Source organism: Lipotes vexillifer, unplaced genomic scaffold (assembly GCF_000442215.2).
Source record: "Lipotes vexillifer unplaced genomic scaffold, Lipotes_vexillifer_v1.1 scaffold830, whole genome shotgun sequence".
Taxonomy (NCBI): domain Eukaryota; kingdom Metazoa; phylum Chordata; class Mammalia; order Artiodactyla; family Lipotidae; genus Lipotes; species Lipotes vexillifer.
In genome coordinates this window covers 976,389-999,700 of record NW_006786980.1, presented here as the reverse complement: position 1 = coordinate 999,700, position 23,312 = coordinate 976,389, and the positions used below count along the sequence as shown (strand labels likewise).

The 23,312-nt window shown below is 40.5% G+C and overlaps 1 protein-coding gene across 1 annotated transcript in view; it reads left to right on the top strand.

The window, feature by feature from the left end:
- Positions 1 to 2,674: 2,674 nt before the first annotated feature.
- LOC103084979 (coagulation factor XIII B chain) overlaps positions 2,675 to 23,312 on the top strand; it is a 41,036-nt gene continuing 20,398 nt past the window's right edge. Inside the window, exons 1-5 of the mRNA XM_007459665.1 lie at positions 2,675 to 2,757; positions 9,354 to 9,554; positions 19,755 to 19,940; positions 21,062 to 21,238; positions 21,603 to 21,779. Of these exons, the coding sequence (XP_007459727.1) occupies positions 2,694 to 2,757; positions 9,354 to 9,554; positions 19,755 to 19,940; positions 21,062 to 21,238; positions 21,603 to 21,779 (805 nt within the window). The 5' untranslated portion in view covers positions 2,675 to 2,693. The remainder of the gene's footprint in view (positions 2,758 to 9,353; positions 9,555 to 19,754; positions 19,941 to 21,061; positions 21,239 to 21,602; positions 21,780 to 23,312) is intronic.

The window sequence follows — 23,312 nt, the reverse complement described above, 5'->3', positions numbered from 1 at the left end:
CTTATTAGCAAAGGCAAACGTCTCAGTATGTACAGGAAAAGAAATAGGAAAGCTGATCACATGTATGGAAAGTGCTTTTTGCTTTCCTTGTACAGTTTTTAAAATCTGACTTTATATTAAAGTTAAAAAGATATATGTAACAAACAAACTTTTTCTATTCTTCGTTTCTTTCATCTAAAATTTAAAATCCTTTCTAAAATTCATTTAAAAATCTTTGCTGATTAAGAAAATACTGGCTTTTGGATTGCTTGTTGCTAGTAGCTAGGCTTCCTAACAGGCTTCCTTTTAATTTTTATATTGTTCACTCTGTCCAGAAAGAGTGATAATCTACTATAGTTCTGCTTTCACCAGAAAGGGAGAATTCCGATGGAAATATGTTGCTTATAGCTTCTTTATCAGAGGTTAATATAATGCAGATAAATATTTACTTACAATTTTCATTTGAGGGCGTGTGTATTTGTGGGTGTGTGTAAAAAATTCCAACCTATATAAAGGAAGAAGGAAATAGTCCAAAAACCTGCTTATTTCAATAAATGCTTATGGAGGGCTACATAAAGTAGTGCATCTGCATCTTGCATAAATTATGGACCCTTTTTTTCTCCAATTTTACAGAAGCCTTTTCAGAAACCAGTCTTAGAGAGTAGAGTTTTATTCTATGAATAATATTCCATTATTATTGCAGATAGCTTTTGTATTTGGAATAGTGATGGTTTATTTTGAATTATCTAAATGAGACCAAAATGAAACTTGATCTAAACTTTGCCCTTGCTTTGCCAAAGCATCATTAATTTTCATACCTGCTCAACATTGTTGGAGTATTAGAAACAGGCTCTTCCTGCTGTCAGTATTTGTGATTGATCTTTATTGAGGTACATTTGAAGAACAGTCCGATGACATTTATATTCACCTTAACAACGTTATTAAAGACATAGGTTACTCAGTGTCTTCCTTCTATTGTTACTCTCTCTGAGGCTATCTGGGTTCCATGGCCACTTTCCTACAAGATCTTTCTGTTCCATGTATGTTCCTATCTGCTCCAAAATAAGCGCTGACCTACTGACAGGTAGCAGTGATCTGCTTCCCTCACACCGAGGCAGTTTTCGAGTGAAAATCCATCCTGATTGGTAGCCTCGCTGTCAGCGTGCAGGTGTTTGCTCTTCAGCAACTTCTGTGCTCCACGTTTAGAGATGCTGTTTACGTCAGTGGTTTGAAGTATCCCGTTGTATACCTTGCTCAAGGCTCAGAATGTACACTTAAAAATTCTGCATTTCTTTCTAAATTTCATGGCAAAAGAATCTTTAACATTACTGGGTTAATGATATATTTGCTTTAGTTTTTAGAGGAGCACACACAAATACCTACCACTTACTTTGAAATGCATCAAAAAAGGACAGATGGATAGATGAATAAGTACATGATTTTAAAAAGTATAATGTGAACGGTAGAATCCAGGAGGAGGTTATGTTTGAAATTTTTCAAATTAAAAAATAATCTTTGAAAATAAGCAGAGGCCATCTTATATTCCTTAACTGGAAGTCACGCAAATGTCCATGAAGAGTAGAATGGGTGGGTAATTCGTGCCATATTAGCAGAGTGGAAAACTGCAGGGAAGGAGTTACCTTCTACAGCGCAAGACCAGAACGAATCTCACAAGCAAAATGTTAAACAAAAGAAGCCAGATATTTTTTTCAAAAAACAAAAAAACTCTAGGATTTCACTTATGTAGAATAAAACCAGGCAAAATTGACCTATGCTGTCAGAAGCCAAGATTGTATTTATACTGGGAGTAGACCTCGCCAATGACCCAGAGCGGGGACTCTGGGAACTAGTGTATCCTCTTGTTCTGGGTGCTGGTTCACAGATGTGTTCAGTTAGTGAGAATCCACTGATCTGTGCACTAATTGTACATGTACTTTTCTCTTAATATGTTGCATTTTAATAAAAAGTTCCTGAACTGAAATAATAATAGTTCCCTCCTCACAGTATTATTTTGTAGTTTAAACTAAAACCTATTAGAATGTAAACTCCATGAGGACAGTCATTGGAATCTATTTTTTCACTGCTATAAACCCAAGACTAGAGTATGTCCTGGTATAGACCAGATAGTCAAAGCATTTTTCATGAATGATAATTCAGCACAGTGCTTATCTAATCACCTGCCACAGCATACAGCCTCTCTCAACATTAGACTTTACAATCAATAACATTATTCTATCACTGCTTGAGACAATTAAGGCCACTTTTCCCTTTAGCAGTGCAGTCTAGACAACACTGTTTCCACATCAGGGATCCATTAATTCATGTACCTAAGTTCATCCCTTCATTTGATCTACAGTGGTAAAGAAATCAATGGCCACCAATGAACTTTACTCCCTGGACTTACATTGGGAAATTAACATTGAAAATTTACCCTGTTTTTTATGCAGCCTGAGTTAATTATTTTGCTGCTGTTATTGTTGCCCTCATCAGTGGTCATGTTCTTATTGGACTGTGGTGTGAAAAGTACTGTCAATTAATGTAGATGTGTATTTTTAGTATTATTCCAAACTGTTTTAAATCAAATATAAGACTTGTTACAAAGGGACTTAGATGTTGTAAATAATTAACTTTTTTCAGGAGACGTATTGTGTACTTAATGAGGAGTCCCTAGTACTTTAGAATGGTTAAACCCTTTATTAAGCACACCATAGAAGATGAGGTCGAAAGGCTTGGCTTTGATTATCATATTAATCATCTCAGGAGAACTCAATGCAGAAGGTAAAGTTAACTTTAAATATTCTTTATTCTCTAATAATTATAAAGGGAAATTCTAACATTATTTCTCTTGAGCTTTTAATATAGTCTTTCATTTTTATGTACCAATTTTATAAAAAAGATACTTATAAATATAATTTGTTATAATATTTAGACAGACTTTTTCCTTTGAGAAAAACTACTAAACTATTCTTAGAGTAACATAGCTTAGAAAACCAAAACAAGACAAAAAAAAATAAACTTTTTGCATCTTTAGTTTTGAAGGTATAGGAGACCAGGATCTAAATACTTCAAAGTGTTTTCAGGCTAACAGGCTAATGGTACCACCATTTGAAGCTGTAAGTTAACCTTAATTCTAATTTCAGACCAGAATTCATTCCTAACACTGCACAGCTTGTACAATTTTAATTCTCTGCTCTTAAAGAGAGAGCTTTCATGTGGGAAATTTTAAAAAGAACCATAAAATCATCAGCAAGATCTTTGACTGTTGACACCTTGATTTTTATCCTAATTTTTATTCTTTGGTTGAAGACAGTAAGTAATGATTAGTAGGAGGACCATATGATTGTTTATGTAAATGAGGACATGTCTCAGGGTGAAGGCAGGTTTTATTAATACTCAAATGGGGCAACAGGGGTAAATCAGTACTGTCCAGACAGGCAATACCTGTGGACTCCCTAACTGTTAGAAATCTTTCTACCCAGACTGCCTCATGTGTGAGGTGAATGTGAGTGTGCAAGTATGGGTTATTTAGGAAGAGTTAACGATGTTCTTGGGCTGTAGGGATAAGAAGCCAGGCAAGTCATTAAGTATCAGCAAGAGTAGTAGACAAAGAAGGAAACCACAGCCATAAGCCTCTTTTAAAACACCTTAGGAAATTTGTTGAAATAAAATACCCGACAGATTATACATAATTGCCTTAGTTGAATAGTTTACTACAAATTTTCTGCCAGAAGAGGCTCTGCAATTAAAATTATGAAAGTGAAATTAATTGAATTCATCTTACACATTTAATTCTACAATAAGATAATTTTTGCATGCAGTTTCCTTTTATTTTTCTGTCTAAATAGGGAAAAAACAGCTGATATAATTGTCTATTATCTATACCATGAAAACACTGCAATATTCTAGCTAATTTTCTAATTATTGTGTAATTATAATCTTCTTTCACACAAAGAAATGTCAGCTGCCTGAAGACAGGGACCATGACCTCATATTCCCATGCTTCCCCCACCCCCATCTGGAATCTTGGGGGCAAGATCAAGTTAACTATACTCCTCATGTCATATGACCATCACTGGCCTATGAAAAGTGTCACTTTTGTTTTATTTATACATTTTCCTTCTTCATTCCTGACCCTGAATTCCATTTCCCTTTCAACCAAACTGTTGAAAACCCAACTGTTGAAAACCAAACTGTTGGGACCCACTATAATGTTTTTATTCTTAAATATATATATATATATATATATATATATAATTTTTATATATATATATATATTTATATATATAAATATATATATATATTATATATATATCCTTAAATATGCAAATATCTTTGTAAACTATGTCTGGTTTTGTGTGTTTTACATTCATATAAATGGAAGCTTGCCATAGATTTTATCTCCTTATTGTTTCATTTTACTTGCTACTGTTTAAACATATTTCCTTGTTGCTTAATCTAGTTTGTTGCCCTTAAGTGCTACCTACCTTAGTATATTTACTTATCCACTCTCCTAAGGATGGACACATAGTTTCCTCTAATTTCCTCCTAACCTCAAATAACTGAAATGAGTGCTTTCATGTAATCACCTTATTTCTCTGTGACGATTTCTCTTGCCTGTGTATATCCCCCATGTGGGGCTATGGGCTCAATTCCTTTTCTTCGTTTCCTGATTTATAACAGATTAGCATTTCCCTCTGCTTTCTGCCTTTTAAAGAGCTGATTTGTGGGAGCTCTTTGCAGACCATACATTTTAACTTCTTGTCACTTTTAGACATTGCAAATTCCTTCTTCCAAAATGTGATATGTGTGTTTTGTCAACAATACTTTTCATGGAAAGTCATTCTCAATTTTCATATAATCAGATTCATGAACTTTTGCCTATAGTTTCTGCAAGTTCTAAAGAATCTTCTTTGTAAATCCCTGGTGGTATGGGTTTGGAAAATGGTGAGAATCCTCAGGGGACGGGGCCTCCCCTGCACATGTTTTTATCTGCTCCTTCCTTCCATCAGACTCTGGAAAGTTTCTTTTACTCATAATTCCTTGCCCACTTCCCTCAGCCCTGGGAGGGCACTGCTATTATTTTATGTCTCAGGGTAGCAAGAGGGTTGACTGTCGTCCCCAAGGCATTGAAGGCAAAATAATCCCATTCGCCCGGGTCTTCTACATACCTGCCACTTCCTCCCAACACAAACCCTAGGGGCTGCTTAATAACTGCTTTCTTTTAAGTGTATTTATGATTTTAAAGTCTCCAACATAAGGATAGTTTTTTAAACATAAATGTTTTCTTTGGAGTATAATGTATGCAGAAAAATGCAAAAAATCATGGGATGCCCCTTTATAAATGTTTACGAAATTTTACTGCACCTGGATGAACATATAGAACATTGATTGGCACTCAGAAGCCTCCTAAATGTCCCTTTTTAAAGAACTAAACCTCAGGTAACCATCCTGATTTCTCTGACCATGGATCATCTGACGTGAGGGTGACGTGCCAGAGGTGGGTGGAAGAGGCTTCCAAAGGGATGCTCTCCAGAGCCATCCTGGAACAAGAGCCAGTGCTGCCAAGCCCCAACTCCCCAGAGACTAAGGAGGAGCCTGACCCCACCCCCTGAGCTTGAACACATCCCCAGAAAGCACAGGAGCCCCAGTAGAGCTGTGGGACTGGCCTGGGCCACCAGCTTCCCTGTGGCACCTGCTTCTCCATCCTCCTCTTCCCCGTGGCACCCTCCTCCCCATCCTCCCCCCCGTGGCACCCTCCTCTCCATCTTCCTCCCCCCGTGGCACCCTCCTCTCCATCCTCCTCCCCCCGTGGCACCTTCCTCTCCATCCTCCTCCCCCCGTGGCACCCTCCTCTCCATCCTCCTCCCCCCGTGGCACCTTCCTCTCCATCCTCTCCCCCGTGGCACCCTCCTTTCCATCCTCCTCTTCCTCGTGGCACCCTCCTCTCCATCCTCACCACAGGGGAAGCAGGAGAGGACCATCTGCAGAGGTTGAAGGCTCTGCCAATCATGCGGCAACAGTATTGCTGAAGATGAGAACCAGGGTCTGGGCCTCCCAACATGCATCTCCTGAGGTGGCACCCTCCCCTGAATGGACTGATACGGTCCCAGACCGTAGAGTTCTTTGGGTTTGGCCTCAGTTCTGGTCCTTGCCTCAGGTCCAAGGAGGGCACGTGAAGCCCAGGCTGCTGCCAGCCCCACCCTCCCCAGAAGCCATCCAAAGGCAAATAACGTTAGTTATTTGGAGGCCTGGTGAAGGGGTGTGAGAACTGCTGAAGCAGAGGATCAAGCAGAGGCTGGTGGGTGGGGGTGAACTGCCCCCAGCCCAGCCATAGACCCTGGGACAGAACCACACATCAAAGCGACAAGCACCCAAAAGAAGAATCCGGGGGGACCCTCATATCCAGGGGGCCTCCTGCCTTCCCACCACAAAAAGAAAGTCCTTCAGACAGTGGAACTGCTCCTGCGGCTGGGGGCCGTCATCTTTGGCTCTTTCCCCCTGACCTCTGCCACCTGCTCCCAAAGCCTGACTCTCACCTTGTGGGAGCGAGGGCTGGAGACGAAAGAACAGGGAGGTCCTGTGGTGTGGACCGTTTCTCACTCTGCGAGCACCTATCCTTCCTGGCCCAGGCCTGCTGCTCCCATCACGGCCCCCTGGGCTGTCCAGACGGGAGGCCTTGGGATCAGGAGCAAGGGACCAGCCTCGGAGGCTGCCTCCAGGCCTCCCTCTCTGGGTCTCACAGTGGGGCGTGTGCACCTTGTCCGACGGCTCCCAGCGAGGCCGGCTCTGGGTGAAGCCCAGTCCTGGTGGGAGAGGTTCCTTTCCCTGCATGGGTGCCCTCGGCTGCCTGGCTTGACCTCCTGCGTGATGAGCCAGGGACCCGGGTGTGCAGCCTGGCCTCCTCGCCTCGCGTGCTGTGTCTTTGGAAGCTCCGGGCAGGCTCTTCTCGTGGTCACACTGCTCTCTGGACCCCAAGACTGTCCTCTGGCCTTTCTTGGGTTGGCAGGTGGCCTGAGAAACCGAGTTACCGTTCAAGCTCTGCAAACTAATGGAGATGCAGACGGCCCCCACCTGTGGCTGCTGGTGGGGCCGAGGCAAGAGCGGTACAGTCCGCCCGGCACTGCCGGAGGACCCACCCGGCCTCGTGCGAAGAAGGGATGCTCAGGGCACCTGGGTGCTCACCAAGAGGAACGCAGCACGACCATCCAGGCACTGGCTCTCCTGAATGTCCACGAGTCAACCTTCCACCCCCGCTCACCTGGCACCGCCCACGGGTCTCAGGTCCTCCAGGCGCTCCGTTGCCCCCGCGGCATCTCCCCGACAGCAGCTGGGTGGTGGCGCCTTTCAGAAAGCAGCAAGGCAGGTGGGAGGAGGTGGTGCCTGTGATGACGGTGGCCCCTGCTCTGGGAAGGCGCCTCTGGCCTGTGTGTCTGAGTTTGATGCCACCAGGATCTCTGAGCCCAGGGGTAGTGGCCTGGGTCAGTTCCCGTGGGCGCCAGGCTGCCATTGGCTACAACCACCGCTTTGGGTAAAGGTCTGTGTTTCATCAGTTCCTGCTGGGATTGAGGGCAGAACCCCGGGCCTGATTTTTCTCGGCCATCTCTGCTGAGTTCCTGGTTGACCCTCACCCCTCACCCTGATGGTCGGAGGTCTGATGGGACAGGAGGAGGGTGCTGGGCTCATCCTCTGAGCTGTCACCACACGATACTCTTGAGAAGATAAAGTGCCAACCACCCTAGGACCTCAAGTCTGGGTGGAGGGTCCCTTGATATGTCTGCAATGGTACCTCCCACCATGCAGTCTGAGAACCTGAGAACAGCCATCCTCCCTCACATTCTACCACCAGCACCGATCCCTGCCTTCAACCTTTTGTTGCAGTGGGGCCAGTTCTTCACTTCCCATTTTACTACATTTCTCCTGGCTATCTCTGCCTGACAGCTGTGGCAGCTTCCAGAACGGACTGGTCCTCCTGAGGGGTAAGAACCCAGCTGGCACCTGCTGGAGGGGTTCCAGGCAAGTGTACACACAGGCAGCCTGCACATCTGATGAGAGATGGGCAATGGAACTGGAGCAGGTCCATGGCTGAGCTCTCCAGTGAGGTGACAAGGGCCCAGGGGGAGTGGCTGGGGGCTTGGTTGAATTAGTGGGGGAGGGGTGGGGGTGAAGCCTATGGGAGGAGGGTCTCCTTCTTCCAGGGGTGGCACAAGTAGGGAAGGTGGGAGGTGGTGAGGTTGGCAGAAAGAAAAAGGAGGGGACCCAGTAGGAAATTAGGTGGCACAGTGGAGACAATCATAGGTCTGTGAGATTCACCTTGAGTATCAACACTCGTGTTGCTGTTTAATATCCCTTGTGTGGATAGTCTGGCGTGTGTTTGTCTTTTCTGCTGTCAGTGGGCACTTGGTTGCTTCCAGTTGGTACCACATGCAGAGACTTGCCAGGAACACTCTCTTACACATGTGGGTGCACAGAGATGTGCTTTCAACGTGGTTTGTACATATTCTGCCATACTGTTTTCTCAGGAGAGGTCATACCTGTTTACACTCTTACTTGCAGTGGTCTTGAGTTCCCTTTTCTCCATGTCCGCCCCAACCACTGGGGTAGTCTGTCTCTTCCAGGTCAGTCTTTCCTCTGGATGTATGGTTCTATCTCACAGTGATTTAAATTTGCCTTTCCCTGGTGACTGATAAAGCTGAGTCCTCTTTGCTAGACCTCTGACCGTTTAATGTAAGGTTCTCACTCAAGTCTTTTATTTTTTCAGTTGGTTGTCTGTCTTTTTCTTAAAAAACAAAACAAGACAAAAGCCATTCATATGAAAACTTGTAACTGCGTATCTTAAGGAGAACCTCATCTATTCTAGAACTTTCCCATCCAATAATACAGTGGCCACTAATCGCATGTGGCTTTTGAAATGAGACTAGTCCATATTGGGGTGTGCCATGAGTATAAATACACACTGGAGTTCAGACTTAGTAGGAAAAAAATAATATACTTTTAGTATATTGGGTTAAATAAAATCTGTTATTAAAATTAACTTCAACTGTTCCTTTAATTAACGTGCCTGCTAGAAATTTAAATATACATATATGGCTTGTGTTTCTATTAGAACGTGCTGTTTGACAAAGTTAGGGAAGGCTTCTCTGAGGAACTGGCCTGCCCAGATTTATTCTGACTGTTGGGTGTTGTGGTTGCTAGCAGATTACTTCCTGATTGAAAAGGATTGGCAAAAAATACCCTAAAATGTTAAGTAATAAAAATAAGTACTGGGTACAGTGTCTGCAAACACTTTGAATTTAAAAACCTATTGTCACTAGATCACAAATTGTATGGTTTTAAATATATTTTTCAGTGTTCAGCTTGATATTTTCTCATTTCAGAGAAACCCTGTGGTATTCCAAGTGTGGAAAATGGAAGGATTGCCCAATATTACTATACTTTTGAAAGTTATTACTTTCCAATGAGCATAAAGCAAAATCTGTCATTTTCCTGCTTGGTTGGTTACACAACTGAAACTGGGAAACAAGAGGCCCAGACCACGTGTACGGCAGCAGGATGGTCCCCAGAACCACGGTGCTTCAGTAAGTCAGTGGTGGGGTCAACATCATGTGATAACACGGAAATAAATAAGCTTGTAAAACTAGGATCCCCTAAAATATGGCAGATGTCTAAACCTTTTGGTAGATAAGAACTAAATTGCTGGCCAACTGTCTTTTGTACAAAATGAAAGCATATACTGTAATTCTGTAAATCACGTCTTTCATTAAAATGTTATCTTCTTTATCTGTTTTTAATATTACCCTGTGAAGAGAATACGGATAGTTATTGAAATTGTTATTATCACATTGCAAGGAAGAGAGGCACCACTGCGTGAACACAACCTGAAGGGGGCTAGTGCGCCACAGCTGGCTGGGAGGGAGTCTGGGAAAAGGTCTGGACCTGCCAAAGAGGCAAGAGACATTTTCTTCCCTCATTGTTTCCTGGTGCGCAAGGAGAGGGGATTAAGAACGCTGCTTAAAGAGCTTCAGAGACGGGCGCGAGCCGCGGCTAACAATTTCTCCATGTCCGCCCCAACCACTGGGGTAGTCTGTCTCTTCCAGGTCAGTCTTTCCTCTGGATGTATGGTTCTATCTCACAGTGATTTAAATTTGCCTTTCCCTGGTGACTGATAAAGCTGAGTCCTCTTTGCTAGACCTCTGACCGTTTAATGTAAGGTTCTCACTCAAGTCTTTTATTTTTTCAGTTGGTTGTCTGTCTTTTTCTTAAAAAACAAAACAAGACAAAAGCCATTCATATGAAAACTTGTAACTGCGTATCTTAAGGAGAACCTCATCTATTCTAGAACTTTCCCATCCAATAATACAGTGGCCACTAATCGCATGTGGCTTTTGAAATGAGACTAGTCCATATTGGGGTGTGCCATGAGTATAAATACACACTGGAGTTCAGACTTAGTAGGAAAAAAATAATATACTTTTAGTATATTGGGTTAAATAAAATCTGTTATTAAAATTAACTTCAACTGTTCCTTTAATTAACGTGCCTGCTAGAAATTTAAATATACATATATGGCTTGTGTTTCTATTAGAACGTGCTGTTTGACAAAGTTAGGGAAGGCTTCTCTGAGGAACTGGCCTGCCCAGATTTATTCTGACTGTTGGGTGTTGTGGTTGCTAGCAGATTACTTCCTGATTGAAAAGGATTGGCAAAAAATACCCTAAAATGTTAAGTAATAAAAATAAGTACTGGGTACAGTGTCTGCAAACACTTTGAATTTAAAAACCTATTGTCACTAGATCACAAATTGTATGGTTTTAAATATATTTTTCAGTGTTCAGCTTGATATTTTCTCATTTCAGAGAAACCCTGTGGTATTCCAAGTGTGGAAAATGGAAGGATTGCCCAATATTACTATACTTTTGAAAGTTATTACTTTCCAATGAGCATAAAGCAAAATCTGTCATTTTCCTGCTTGGTTGGTTACACAACTGAAACTGGGAAACAAGAGGCCCAGACCACGTGTACGGCAGCAGGATGGTCCCCAGAACCACGGTGCTTCAGTAAGTCAGTGGTGGGGTCAACATCATGTGATAACACGGAAATAAATAAGCTTGTAAAACTAGGATCCCCTAAAATATGGCAGATGTCTAAACCTTTTGGTAGATAAGAACTAAATTGCTGGCCAACTGTCTTTTGTACAAAATGAAAGCATATACTGTAATTCTGTAAATCACGTCTTTCATTAAAATGTTATCTTCTTTATCTGTTTTTAATATTACCCTGTGAAGAGAATACGGATAGTTATTGAAATTGTTATTATCACATTGCAAGGAAGAGAGGCACCACTGCGTGAACACAACCTGAAGGGGGCTAGTGCGCCACAGCTGGCTGGGAGGGAGTCTGGGAAAAGGTCTGGACCTGCCAAAGAGGCAAGAGACATTTTCTTCCCTCATTGTTTCCTGGTGCGCAAGGAGAGGGGATTAAGAACGCTGCTTAAAGAGCTTCAGAGACGGGCGCGAGCCGCGGCTAACAATGCGGACCCCAGAGACGGGCATGAGACACTAAGGCTGCTGCTGCCGCCACCAAGAAGCCTGTGTGCGAGCACAGGTCACTATCCACACACCCCTTCCGGGGAGCCTGTGCAGCCCGCCACTGCCAGGGTCTCGTGATCCAGGGACAACTTCCCCGGGAGAACGCATGGCACACCTCATGCTGGTGCAACGTCATGCCGGCCTCTGCCACCGCAGGCCCGCCCCACACTCCATGCCCCTCCCTCCCCCAGCCTGAGTGAGCCAGAGCCCCCGAATCAGCGGCTCCTTCAACCCCGTCCTGGCTGAGCGAAGAACAGACGCCCTCAGGCGACATACATGCAGAGGCGGGGCCACATCCAAAGCTGAGCCCCGGGAGCTGTGCGAACAAAGAAGAGAAAGGGAAATCTCTCCCAGCAGCCTCAGGAGCAGCGGATTAAATCTCCACAATCAACTTGATGCACCCTGCATCTGTGGAATACCTGAATAGACAATGAATCATCCCAAATTAAGGAGGTGGACTCTGGGAGCAACGATATTTATATTTTTTTCCCTTTTTTCTCTTTTTCTGAGTGGGTATGTTATGCTTCTGTGTGAGATGTTGTCTGTATAGTTTTGCTTTTACCATTTGTCCTAGGGTTCTCTCTGTCCTTTTTTTGTTTGATTCTTTATTTTTTAGTATAGTTTTTAGCGCTTGTTACCATTGGTGGATTTGTTTTTTCTTTGGTTGCTCTCTTCTTTCTTTTAATTACTTTTAAGTAACTTTTTTAAATAATTATTTTTTATTTTAATAACTATTTTATCTTCTTCTTTCTTTCTTTCTTTCTTTTCTCCCTTTTATTCTGAGCCGTGTGGAGGACAGGCTCTTGGTGCTCTAGCCAGGCATCAGGGCTGTGCCTCTGAGGTGGGAAAGCCAAGTTCAGGACATTGGACCACAAGAGACCTCCTGGCCTCACATAATATCAATTGGTGAGAGCTCTCCCAGAGATCTCCATCTCAATGCTAAGACCCAGCTCCACTCAACGACCAGCAACTTACAGTGCGGGACACCCTATGCCAAACAACTAGTAAGACAGGATTACAACCTCACCCATTAACAGAGAGGCTGCCTAAAAGCATAATAAGGTCACAGACACCCCAAAACACACCACCAGATGTGGACCTGCCCACCAGAAAGACAAGATCAAGTCTCACCCACCAGTACACAGGCACTAGTCCCCTCCACCAGGAAGCCTACACAACCCACTGAAACAACCTTACCCACTGGGGACAGACACGAAAAACAACAGGAACTATGAACCAGCAGCCTGCAAAAAGGAGACACCGAACACAGTAAGTTAAGCAAAATGAGAGGACAGAGAAACACACAGCAGATGAAGGAGCAAGGTAAAAACTCAGCAGACCTAAAAAAATTAAGAGGAAATAGGCTGTCTACCTGAAAGAGAATTCAGAATACTGATAGTAAAGATGAACAAAAATCTGGGAAATGGAATGGAGAAAATACAAGAAACGTTTAACAAGGACATAGAAGAACTAAAGAGCAAACAAACAATGAGGAAAAACACAGTAAATGAAATTAAAAATTCTCTACAAGGAATCAATAGCAGAATAACTGAGGCAGAGGAACGTATAAGTGACCTGGAAGATAAAATAAGGGAAATAACTACTGCAGGGCAGAATAAAGAAAAAAGAATGAAAAGAACTGAGGACAATCTCAGACACCTCTGGGACAACATTAAATGCACCAACATTCTAATTATAGGGGTCCCAGAAGAAGAAGAGAAAAGGAAAGGGACTGAGAAAATATTTGAAGAGATTATAGTTGAAAACTTCCTTAATATGGGAAAGGAAATAGTTAATGAAGTCCAGGAAGCACAGAGAGTCCCATACAGGATAAATCCAAGGAGAAACACGCCAAGACACATATTACTCAAACTGTCAAAAATTAAATACAAAGAAAAAATATTCAAAGCAGCAAGGGAAAAACAACAAATAACATAAAATGGAATACCCATAAGGTTAACAGCTGATCGTTCAGCAAAAACTCTGTAAGCCAGAAGGGAGTGGCAGGATATACTTAAAGCGACGAAAGGGAAAAACCTACAACCAAGATTACTCTACCCAGCAAGGTTTTCATTCAGAATTGATGGAGAAATTAAAACATTTACAGACAAGCAAAAGCTAAGAAAATTCAGCACAACAAAACCAGCTTTACAACAAATGCTAAAGGACCTTCCCTAGGCAGGAGACACAAGAGAACGAAAAGACCTACAATAACAAACCCCAAACAATTAAGAAAATGATAATAGGAATATACATATTTATAATTACCTTAAATGTAAATGGATTAAATGCTCCAAACAAAAGATGGAGACTGGATGAATGGATACAAAAATAAGACCCATATATATGCTGTCTACAAGAGACCCACTTCCGGCCTAGGGATACATACAGACTGAAAGTGAGGGGATGGAAAAAGATATTCCATGCAAATGGAAATCAAAAGAGAGCTGCAGTAGCAATTCTCATATCACAAAATATAGACTTTAAAACAAAGACTATTACAAGAGAAAAGGAAGGACACTACATAGTGATCAAGGGATCAATCAAAGAAGAAGATATAACAATTGTAAATATTTATGCGCCCAACATAGGAGCACCTCAATACATAAGGCAAATACTAACAGCCATAGAAAGTGAAATGAACAGTAACACAATCATAGTAGGGTACTTTAACACCACACTTTCACCAATGGACAGATCATCCAATTGAAAATAAATAAGGAAACACAAGCTTTGAATGATACATTAAATAAGATGGACTTAATTGACATTTATAGGACATTCCATCCAAAGACAACAGAATACACTGTCTTCTCAAGTGCTTATGGAACGTTCTCCAGGATAAATCATATCTTGGGTCACAAATCAAGCCTTGGTAAATTTAAGAAAATTGAAGTCATACCAAGTATCTTTTCTGACCACAACGTTATGAGATTAGATATCAATTACAGGAAAAAATCTGTAAAAAATACAAACACATGGAGGCTAAACAATACACTACTTGATAACCAAGAGATCACTGAAAAAATCAAAAATACCTAGAAACAAATGACAATTAAATCACGACAGCCCAAAACCTGTGGGATGCAGCAAAAGCAGTTCTAAGACGGAAGTATAGCAATACAATCCTGCCTTAAGAAACAAGAAATATCTGAAGTGAACAACCTAACCTGATACCTAAAACAATTACAGAAAGAAGAACAAAAATACTCCAAAGTTAGCAGAGGGAAAGAAATCATAAAGATCAAATCAGAAATAAATGAAAAAGAAATGAAGGAAACAATAGCAAAGATCAATAATCTTAAAAGGTGGTTCTTTAAGAAGATAAATGAAATTGATAAACCATTAGCCAGACTCATCAAGAAAAAAAGGGAGAAGACTCAAATCAATAGAATTAGAAATGAAAAAGGAGAAGTAACAACTGACACTGCAGAAATACAAAGGCTCATGAGAGATTACTACAAGTAACTCTATGCCAATAAAATGGACAACCTGGAAGAAATGGACAAATTCTTAGAAATGCACAACCTTCCAAGACTGAACCAGGAAGAAATAGAAACTATAAACAGACCAATCACAAGCAATGAATTTGAAACTATGATTAAAAATCTTCCAACAGGGCTTTCCTGGTGGCGCAGTGGTTGAGAGTCCGCCTGCTGATGCAGGGGACACAGGTTCGTGCCCCAGTCTGGGAAGATCCCACATGCCGCGGAGAAGCTGGGCCCGTGAGTCATGGCCGCTGAGCCTGCGTGACTGGAGCCTGTGCTCCGCAACGGGAGAGGCCACAACAGTGAGAGGCCCGCATACCACAAAAAAAAAAAAAAAAAAAAAAAATCTTCCAACAAACAAAAGCCCAGGACCAGATGGCTTCACAGGAGAATTCTATCAAACATTTAGAGAAGAGCTAAACCTACCCTTCTCAAACTCTTCCAAAATATAGCAGAGGGTGGAAAACTCCCAAACTCATTCCACACAGCCACCATCAGCCTAATACCAAAACCAGACAAAGATGTCCCAAAGAAAGAAAACTATAGGCCAATATCACTGATAAACATAGATGCAAAAATCCTCAATAAAATACTAGCAAACAGAATCCAACAGCACATTAAAAGGATCATACACTATGATCAAGTGGGGTTTATCCCAGGAATGCAAGGATTCTTCAATATATGCAAACCAATCAACGTGATACACGATATTAACAAATTGAAGGAGAAAAACCATATGATCATCTCCATAGATGCAGAGAAAGCTTTTGACAAAATTCAACACCCATTTATGATAAAAAACCCTGCAGAAAGTAGGCATAGAGGGAACTTTCCTCAACATAATGAAGGCCATATATGACAAACCCACAGCCAACATCATCCTTAATGGTGAAAAACTGAAACCATTTCTGCTAAGATCAGGAGCAAGACAAGGTTGCCCACTCTCACCACTATTATTCAACATACTTTTGGAAGTTTTAGCCACAGCAATCAGAGAAGAAAAGGAAATAAAAGGAATCCAAATCAGAAAAGAAGAAGTAAAGCTGTCACTGTTTGCAGATGACATGATAGTATATGTAGAGAATCCTAAAGATGCTACCAGAAAACTACTAGAGCTAATCAATCAATTTGGTAAAGTAGCAGGATACAAAATGAATGCACAGAACTCTCTTGCATTCCTATACACTAAAGATGAAAAACCTGAAAGTGAAATTAAGAAAACACTCCCATTTACCATTGCAACAAAAAGAAAGAAATATCTAAGAATAAACCTACCAAAGGAGACAAAAGACCTGTATGCAGAAAATTATACGACACTGAGGAAAGAAATTAATGATGATACATATAGATGGAGAGATAGACCATGTTCTTCGATTGGAAGAATCAACATTGTGAAAATGATTCTACTACCCAAAGCAATCTACAGATTCAATGCAATCCCTATCAAACTACCACTGGCATTTTTCACAGAACTAGAACAAAAAAAATTTCACAATTTGTATGGAAACACAAAAGACCCCAAATATCCAAAGCAGTCTTGAGAAAGAAAAACAGCTGGAGCAGTCAGGCTCCCTGACTTCAGACTATACTACAAAGCTACAGTAATCAAGACAGTGTGGTACTGGCACAAAAACATAAATATAGGTAAATGGAACAGGATAGAAAGCCCAGAGATAAACCCATGCACATATGGTCACCTTACCTTTGATAAAGGAGGTGAACAAAGAAGAGAAAGGGAAATTTCTTCCATCATCTCTACTGTATAGTAAAGACAGCCTCTTCAATAAGTGGTGCTGGGAAAACTTGAGAGGTATATGTAAAAGTATGAAATTAGAACACTCCCTAACACCATACACAAAAATAAACTCAAAATGGATTAAAGACCTAAATGTAAGGCCAGACACTATTAAACTCTTAGAGGAAAATATAGGCAGAACACTGTATGACATAAATCACAGGAAGATCCTTTTTGACCCACCTCCTAGCGAAATGGAAATAAAAACAAAAATAAACAACTGGGACCTAATGAAACTTCAAAGCTTTTGCACAGCAAAGGAAACCATAAAAAAGATGAAAAAACAACCCTCCGAATGGGAGAAAAGATTTGCAAATGAAGCAACTGACAAAGGATTAATCTCCAAAATTTACCAGCAACTCATGCAGCTCAATATCAAAAGAACAAACAGCCCAATCCAAAAATGGTCAAAAGACTAAATAGACATTTCTCCAAAGAAGATATACAGATTGCCAACAAACACATGAAAGAATGCTCAGCATCATTAATCATTAGAGAAATGCAAATCAAAACTACAATGAGATATCATCTCACACCAGTCAGAATGGCCATCATCAATAAATCTAGAAACAATAAATGCTGGAGAGGGTGTGGAGAAAAGGGAACCCTCTTGCACTGTTGGTGGGAATGTAAATTGATACAGCCACTATGGAGAACAGTATGGAGGTTCCTTAAAAAACTAAAAATAGAACTACCATACGACCCAGCAATCCCACTACTGGACATATACCCTTAGAAAACCACAATTCAAAAAGAGTCATGTACCACAATGTTCACTGCAGCTCTATTTACAATAGCCAGGACATGGAAGCAACCTAAGTGTCCATCAACAGACGAATGGATAAAGAAGATGTGGCACATATGTACAATGGAATATTATTCAGCCATAAAAAGAAAAGAAATCGAGTTATTTGTAGTGAGGTGGATGGACCTAGAGTCATACAGAGTGAAATAAGTCTGAAAGAGAAAAACAAATAACATATGCTAACACATATATATGGAATCTAAGGAAAAAAAATAAATGGTCATGAAGAACCTAGGGGCAAGACAGAAATAAAGATGGAGTCCTACTAGAGAATGGACTTGAGGATACAGGGAGTGGGAAGTGTAAGCTGGGACAAAGTGAGAGAGTGGCATGGACATATATACACTACCAAATGTAAAATAGATAGCTAGCGGAAAGTAGCTGCATAGCACAGGGATATCAACTCGGTGCTTCGTGACCGCCTGGAGGGGTGGGATAGGGAGGGTGGGAGGTAGGGAGATGCAAGAGGGAAGAGATATGGGGATATTTGTATAACTGATTCACTTTGTTATATAGCAGAAAGTAATACACCATTGTAAAGCAATTATACTCCAATAAAGATGTTAAAAAAAAAAAAAGAATGAGGGGCTTTTACAGAGAGTTCTGCAGGAGACTGAAAAATTCTTGACACTGGCCTTAGGAAGTATATATAGGGTTGTTACTATAGTATTTTATCATTTGAAAGACTCTCCTTTGTATGACAACTTTTTCTCACATAATATCCATTGAAAAATGTGTTTTTTTGAGTTCAAATTTGTGAAAAGGAAATCTGATTGGCTCATCTCAATATTTCATGTGAGGCTACACTAGAGTCAAACTATCAGCTGGCTTCCATGGAGTCAGGTGACCTCTCTTGATTGACACATTCCCCAAGCTCTGTTTTGCAGAGTAAGGCACTTTGGTTGAGTCAGTTTCATTCAGAAGAAGTGGGTATGGTGCTTATGGTGGTCAATATGTCCAGTGAATATATCTATTTGGGATAATTATCCACCCCATGACTTGAGGATGGAGCATCAATTTAAGCATTGCACTTTTAGTATTAACATGGACCACAGATTAACTGTAATAAATACATCTCACTCATAACTAGAGCATAAAAGTAAATTAAGGATCTTAGATGAAGTGATGTGAGAGCAGTGAAGTAGGACCCAGAAAAGGATGTTGCAGGGTTAGCATTACAGTTTCAGGACTGAGACACCCTCTGTGGCCAGACTGCCGCCTGTGAATACTGCTCCAACACTGAAAAGTGGCTTAAACATTCCGAGCTGGACTTTCTCACCTATAAAATGTGAATCATACAGCTTTGATGAGATAATCTTTATAAAGGGCTTGCCACACAGCAAGTACAACATATATTTAAACTAATATTAACCTTGGACAAGTCTCTTCACCTTTCTGAATTGGTTTGTTATGAGGGTCCATTAATGAGGCTTAAAAAATGATTAAACTCCATACAATGCTAAGGTAAATGTACTATCCAACACATCACAGTCCCAAGTATTTAGTAAAAATTAGCCCTGCGAACTCCAAGGTTTTGAGTAGCATGTCTGTGACTCAGTCACAGTTTACATGGACTAACTATGGAGTCTTAACTGTGCAGGTAGGCGATCAGAGGCTTAAGAAATAAATGAACACAGTTTTCACATTAAATCGTCTGCATGATTCTTTAAGGATCCATAGAGTAGGTATATGTGCTTTAGTTACATCGTGTTAAAAATTATCAAATGCAGTGGCCTCAAAAATATTAGGAAGTAAACCCAGAAGAAATTCTTTCTATTTTCCGTTAATGGCAATTAGTTAGAGGAAGCTCTCTGGATATATTTTCTAACGTAGATGAGGTAGGGGTGGGATGACTGTGAGAACCGAAGTTAGTACATCCAAGAATTTTACTGTCAAATTGAATCAACTTTTAAAGAAATTTGATGCAGAGCATGCAGGATAGTTCCAAAATTAAATTAAATCAAGGAACTGTGGAGTGAACATTTTTCTTTCTCCTTAAAATTCCAAGAATAATATTAAACTTTTGCATTGTTAGTTTTACAACTTAGTAAAGAACAAACTTAATTTCATCCATTTAGAACAGAAATATTTTTTCCCCACAGAAAAATGCCCTAAGCCTGACCTGAGGAATGGTTACATCTTTGACACAAAATTATTTTACAAAATTCAAGAGAATGTACGTTATCGTTGTGCATCAGGGTACAAAACCACAACAGGGCAGGACGAAGCAGTGGTTCAATGCCTCCCTGATGGATGGTCTTCTCAGCCAACCTGTAGGAAGGAACATGGTATGTGTTTAAGAATTATCTCCTAAATCTGAAGATAAGAGCTTGTGAGTTCAATGCTTTCTTATATTGGTAGGCATTCTTGTTTAAATATAATTGTTATTTTATTATGTCTCTCGATGCATGAAGTTATTATATTGTTTCCCTCTAATGCTGGGTGTTTCCTTAATCCAAGGATTTCCAACCTCTACCACGCACCTACGCCAGCAGTTCCTATTTTTTACTAGTAAACAAAGAATTGGAATAGAATAAAAGGAAAGACCCTTAATGAAACTTTCTGTCACAACATACATAAATTATTTCCTTCATTAGAGAAGAGTTTGAAATAGTGCACATTATTTTATACCTCAAACCAATATCAGATAAACTTAAAAATAACCCAATCAGGGACTTCCCTGGTGGTGCAGTGGTTGCGACTCCACCTGCCAATGCAGGGGACGCGGGTTCGAGCCCTGGTCCAGGAAGATCCCACATGCTGCGGAGCAACTAAGCCCGTGCACCACAGCTACTGAGCCTGTACTCTAGAGCCTGCGAGCCACAACTACTGAGCCCACATGCCACAGCTACTGAAGCCCACGCTCCTAGAGCCTGTGCTCTGCAGCAAGAGAAGTCACCGCAATCAGAAGCCTGTGCACAGCAACAAAGAGTAGCCCCAGCTCACCACAACTAGAGAAAGCCCACGTGCAGCAGCAAAGACCCAATGCAGCCAAAAATAAATAAATAAATAAAAAATAAATAAATTTATTTTAAAAATAACCCACTTATTTGAATATATATATGTAATTAGTGTGGTGTTATCTATTTAAATTATACAAATCCACAGATGGGACATCATCAAAAAATCGCTACTGCACAAGTTTTCTATTGAATTGTGACCTTTGGCCAAATACACTAGAGTAGAATTTTAAATTCTGAAGACAGGTAGAGTTAGGATGCAGTGTGCATGAAGAAAGGGAATCCAGAGACAAAGGCAAACTTTGATTATTTTTCAATTTTGCCAAGAGTTGATTCTGTCATATATTGTTAAAATTCATAGAAAATACGTTTTGAGATTTCCTTTTAGTATTCTAGGTTTAGGGATGGAGTTCATAAAACAAATGACTTTAATTTCTTTTTTTTTTTAGAAACATGTTTGGCCCCTGAATTACATCATGGAAATTATTCCACAACACAGAAGTTGTTCAAAGTGAAGGACAAAGTACGATATGAGTGTGCCTCTGGGTACCACACAGCTTCCGGGAAGAGGACAGAGGAGGTGGAGTGTCACCCGTACGGATGGGCCCTCACCCCACGATGTGCCAGTAGGTTCTCACTTTGAAGACGACTGCTTTCACTTTGAAAACTCCCTCTCAGAAATGGGTACAAGTTGTTATGTGAATTATATTCCTTTTTTCATATTTTTTGCTTCTGGTTTTAATGATGTTGACAGTAGGCTTTCATCATTTCAAGCTCTCAAAGAGGGAAAAATCCTTTTAGCTCAGATACTTAAATTAAAATAAGTTTAACGATATTCAAAAAGTATATAAATTGACAAGCTTTTACTAGGAATAACAAAATTTGGCAAAGTTGCCGATTTCTAATTCAGATATGGCAGGTGAGTAGTGGGTGAATTTTGTTCTAGCAGGAAAAATAACACTTCTTTGTTTTTTATTCTTTCATTTTTAGAATTAATATGTTCTTCTTTAAGATCAATAGACAATGGTTATTTTCATCCTGTGAAGCAAACCTATGAAGAAGGAGATGTAGTTCAGTTTTTCTGTCATAAAAATTATTATCTAAGTGGATCTGATTTAATTCAGTGCTATGACTTTGGTTGGTACCCAGAATCTCCTGTCTGTGAAGGTAATTTTTAAAATTTCATACTCAAATAAAGTATCATGTCTGAATCAGCTTTAATTTCTATGGAAAAAAGTCTCTGATGATATCTAATTCTTCTCCAGAGTGCTATTTTTTAAAATAAATATTGTCTTTTAAATCAGTGCTATTTTCAACAGTCTTTAATATATTTAATCTGAAGAAATCTTAATTTTTACATTAGTTTGTAGAGTGGATATATCTTTTAAATATATTTTTTAAAATCTATTATAAATTGTAAATCTCTTATTATAATGAATAATTTTTCTTGTTGGGAATTAACTAGATCCAGTTGTCCCAAGGTGGCAGCTTTGTGGAGGTACTTTCTTATTACTTAGCCACATATTCTCTGATGTGAAAATACAGTCTTCAAAATAGTGGGGTAAAGAGCAGGAAAAGCAGCAGAATGTTACCCAGAGTGAAAATCAAAACTGAGGTCATCTAGTAAGAGCCACTGTCAAATGGGACGTCTATGGTTCCATTTATATCACTGGCTGTGTTCAAGCAGGTGGTATGATTACCTGTTAAGAGACATCAATTCAATAGTCATATAATCACACCTGCAATGTTACAGAAAGGAGGTCCTGGTCTAGCAGAGGAAACAGATACAAGTCATTGATACAATGTGACAACTGGTATAATAAAGTCAGGTATAAGGTGTTTGAACAAACACTGAAGGTTCTGATTGATATGGTGTGGGACAGTGTTTACAGAGGTGATGGATAATGTCTGAACTGGGCCTTAAAAGATAAATAGGGCTTTGAGGATTGGGAAGGATGGGGAGAGGTAAAGGGCTTGATAGCCTCTATTGTCTCTGTAATGTAGGAAATAGTGTCATTATTAACAGGCAGGAGAAAGGCAGGAAAGGAAACCTTGGAAGAGAGTAGTGAAGATTTGAAACAGTTGCCGGAGGAACGAAAGAGGGGTCACCAGGGTTATGCAGTGGGGTTTCCCAGAACTGCCATCATTCTCTAAATGCACTAAACAATGACTTTAGTTTTTTTTGTTAGAAATATTCTCTTTAAAACTTTCCAGTGGTGCCCAACAGCCTTGCTCTAACAGCAGAGAGGAAGATTGTTAGCAAATTACCTGTAGCATATTATTTCAAAATGAAATGGCAGACCCCTACCTACTTATCACCTGTTCGCCCCACTCCCACCAAATTAAGTCAGGTGCCACAATTCCTGCTATCGTTTTCTAGCAAACAGTCCTTAGATGTAGGATGGGCAGTGTAGTTGTCTGAGTAATGCCTCCTTCCCTCCCAAAAGAAAATATTCATATTCAAGTCCCTGGAACCAGTGAATGTTACCTTATAGGGCAAAAGGAACTTTGCAGATGTGATGAAATTAAGGATCTGGAGAGAGGAATAATATCTGGGATTATCCATGTGGGCCCCAAATGTAATCATAAGCATCATAATGATATAAGAGGGAGGCAGAGGGAGATTTGACTACAGAAGATCAAGTATGAGATGTGACGATGGAAGCAAAGGTTGGAGTGAAAAAGGAAGGGGTCATAAGC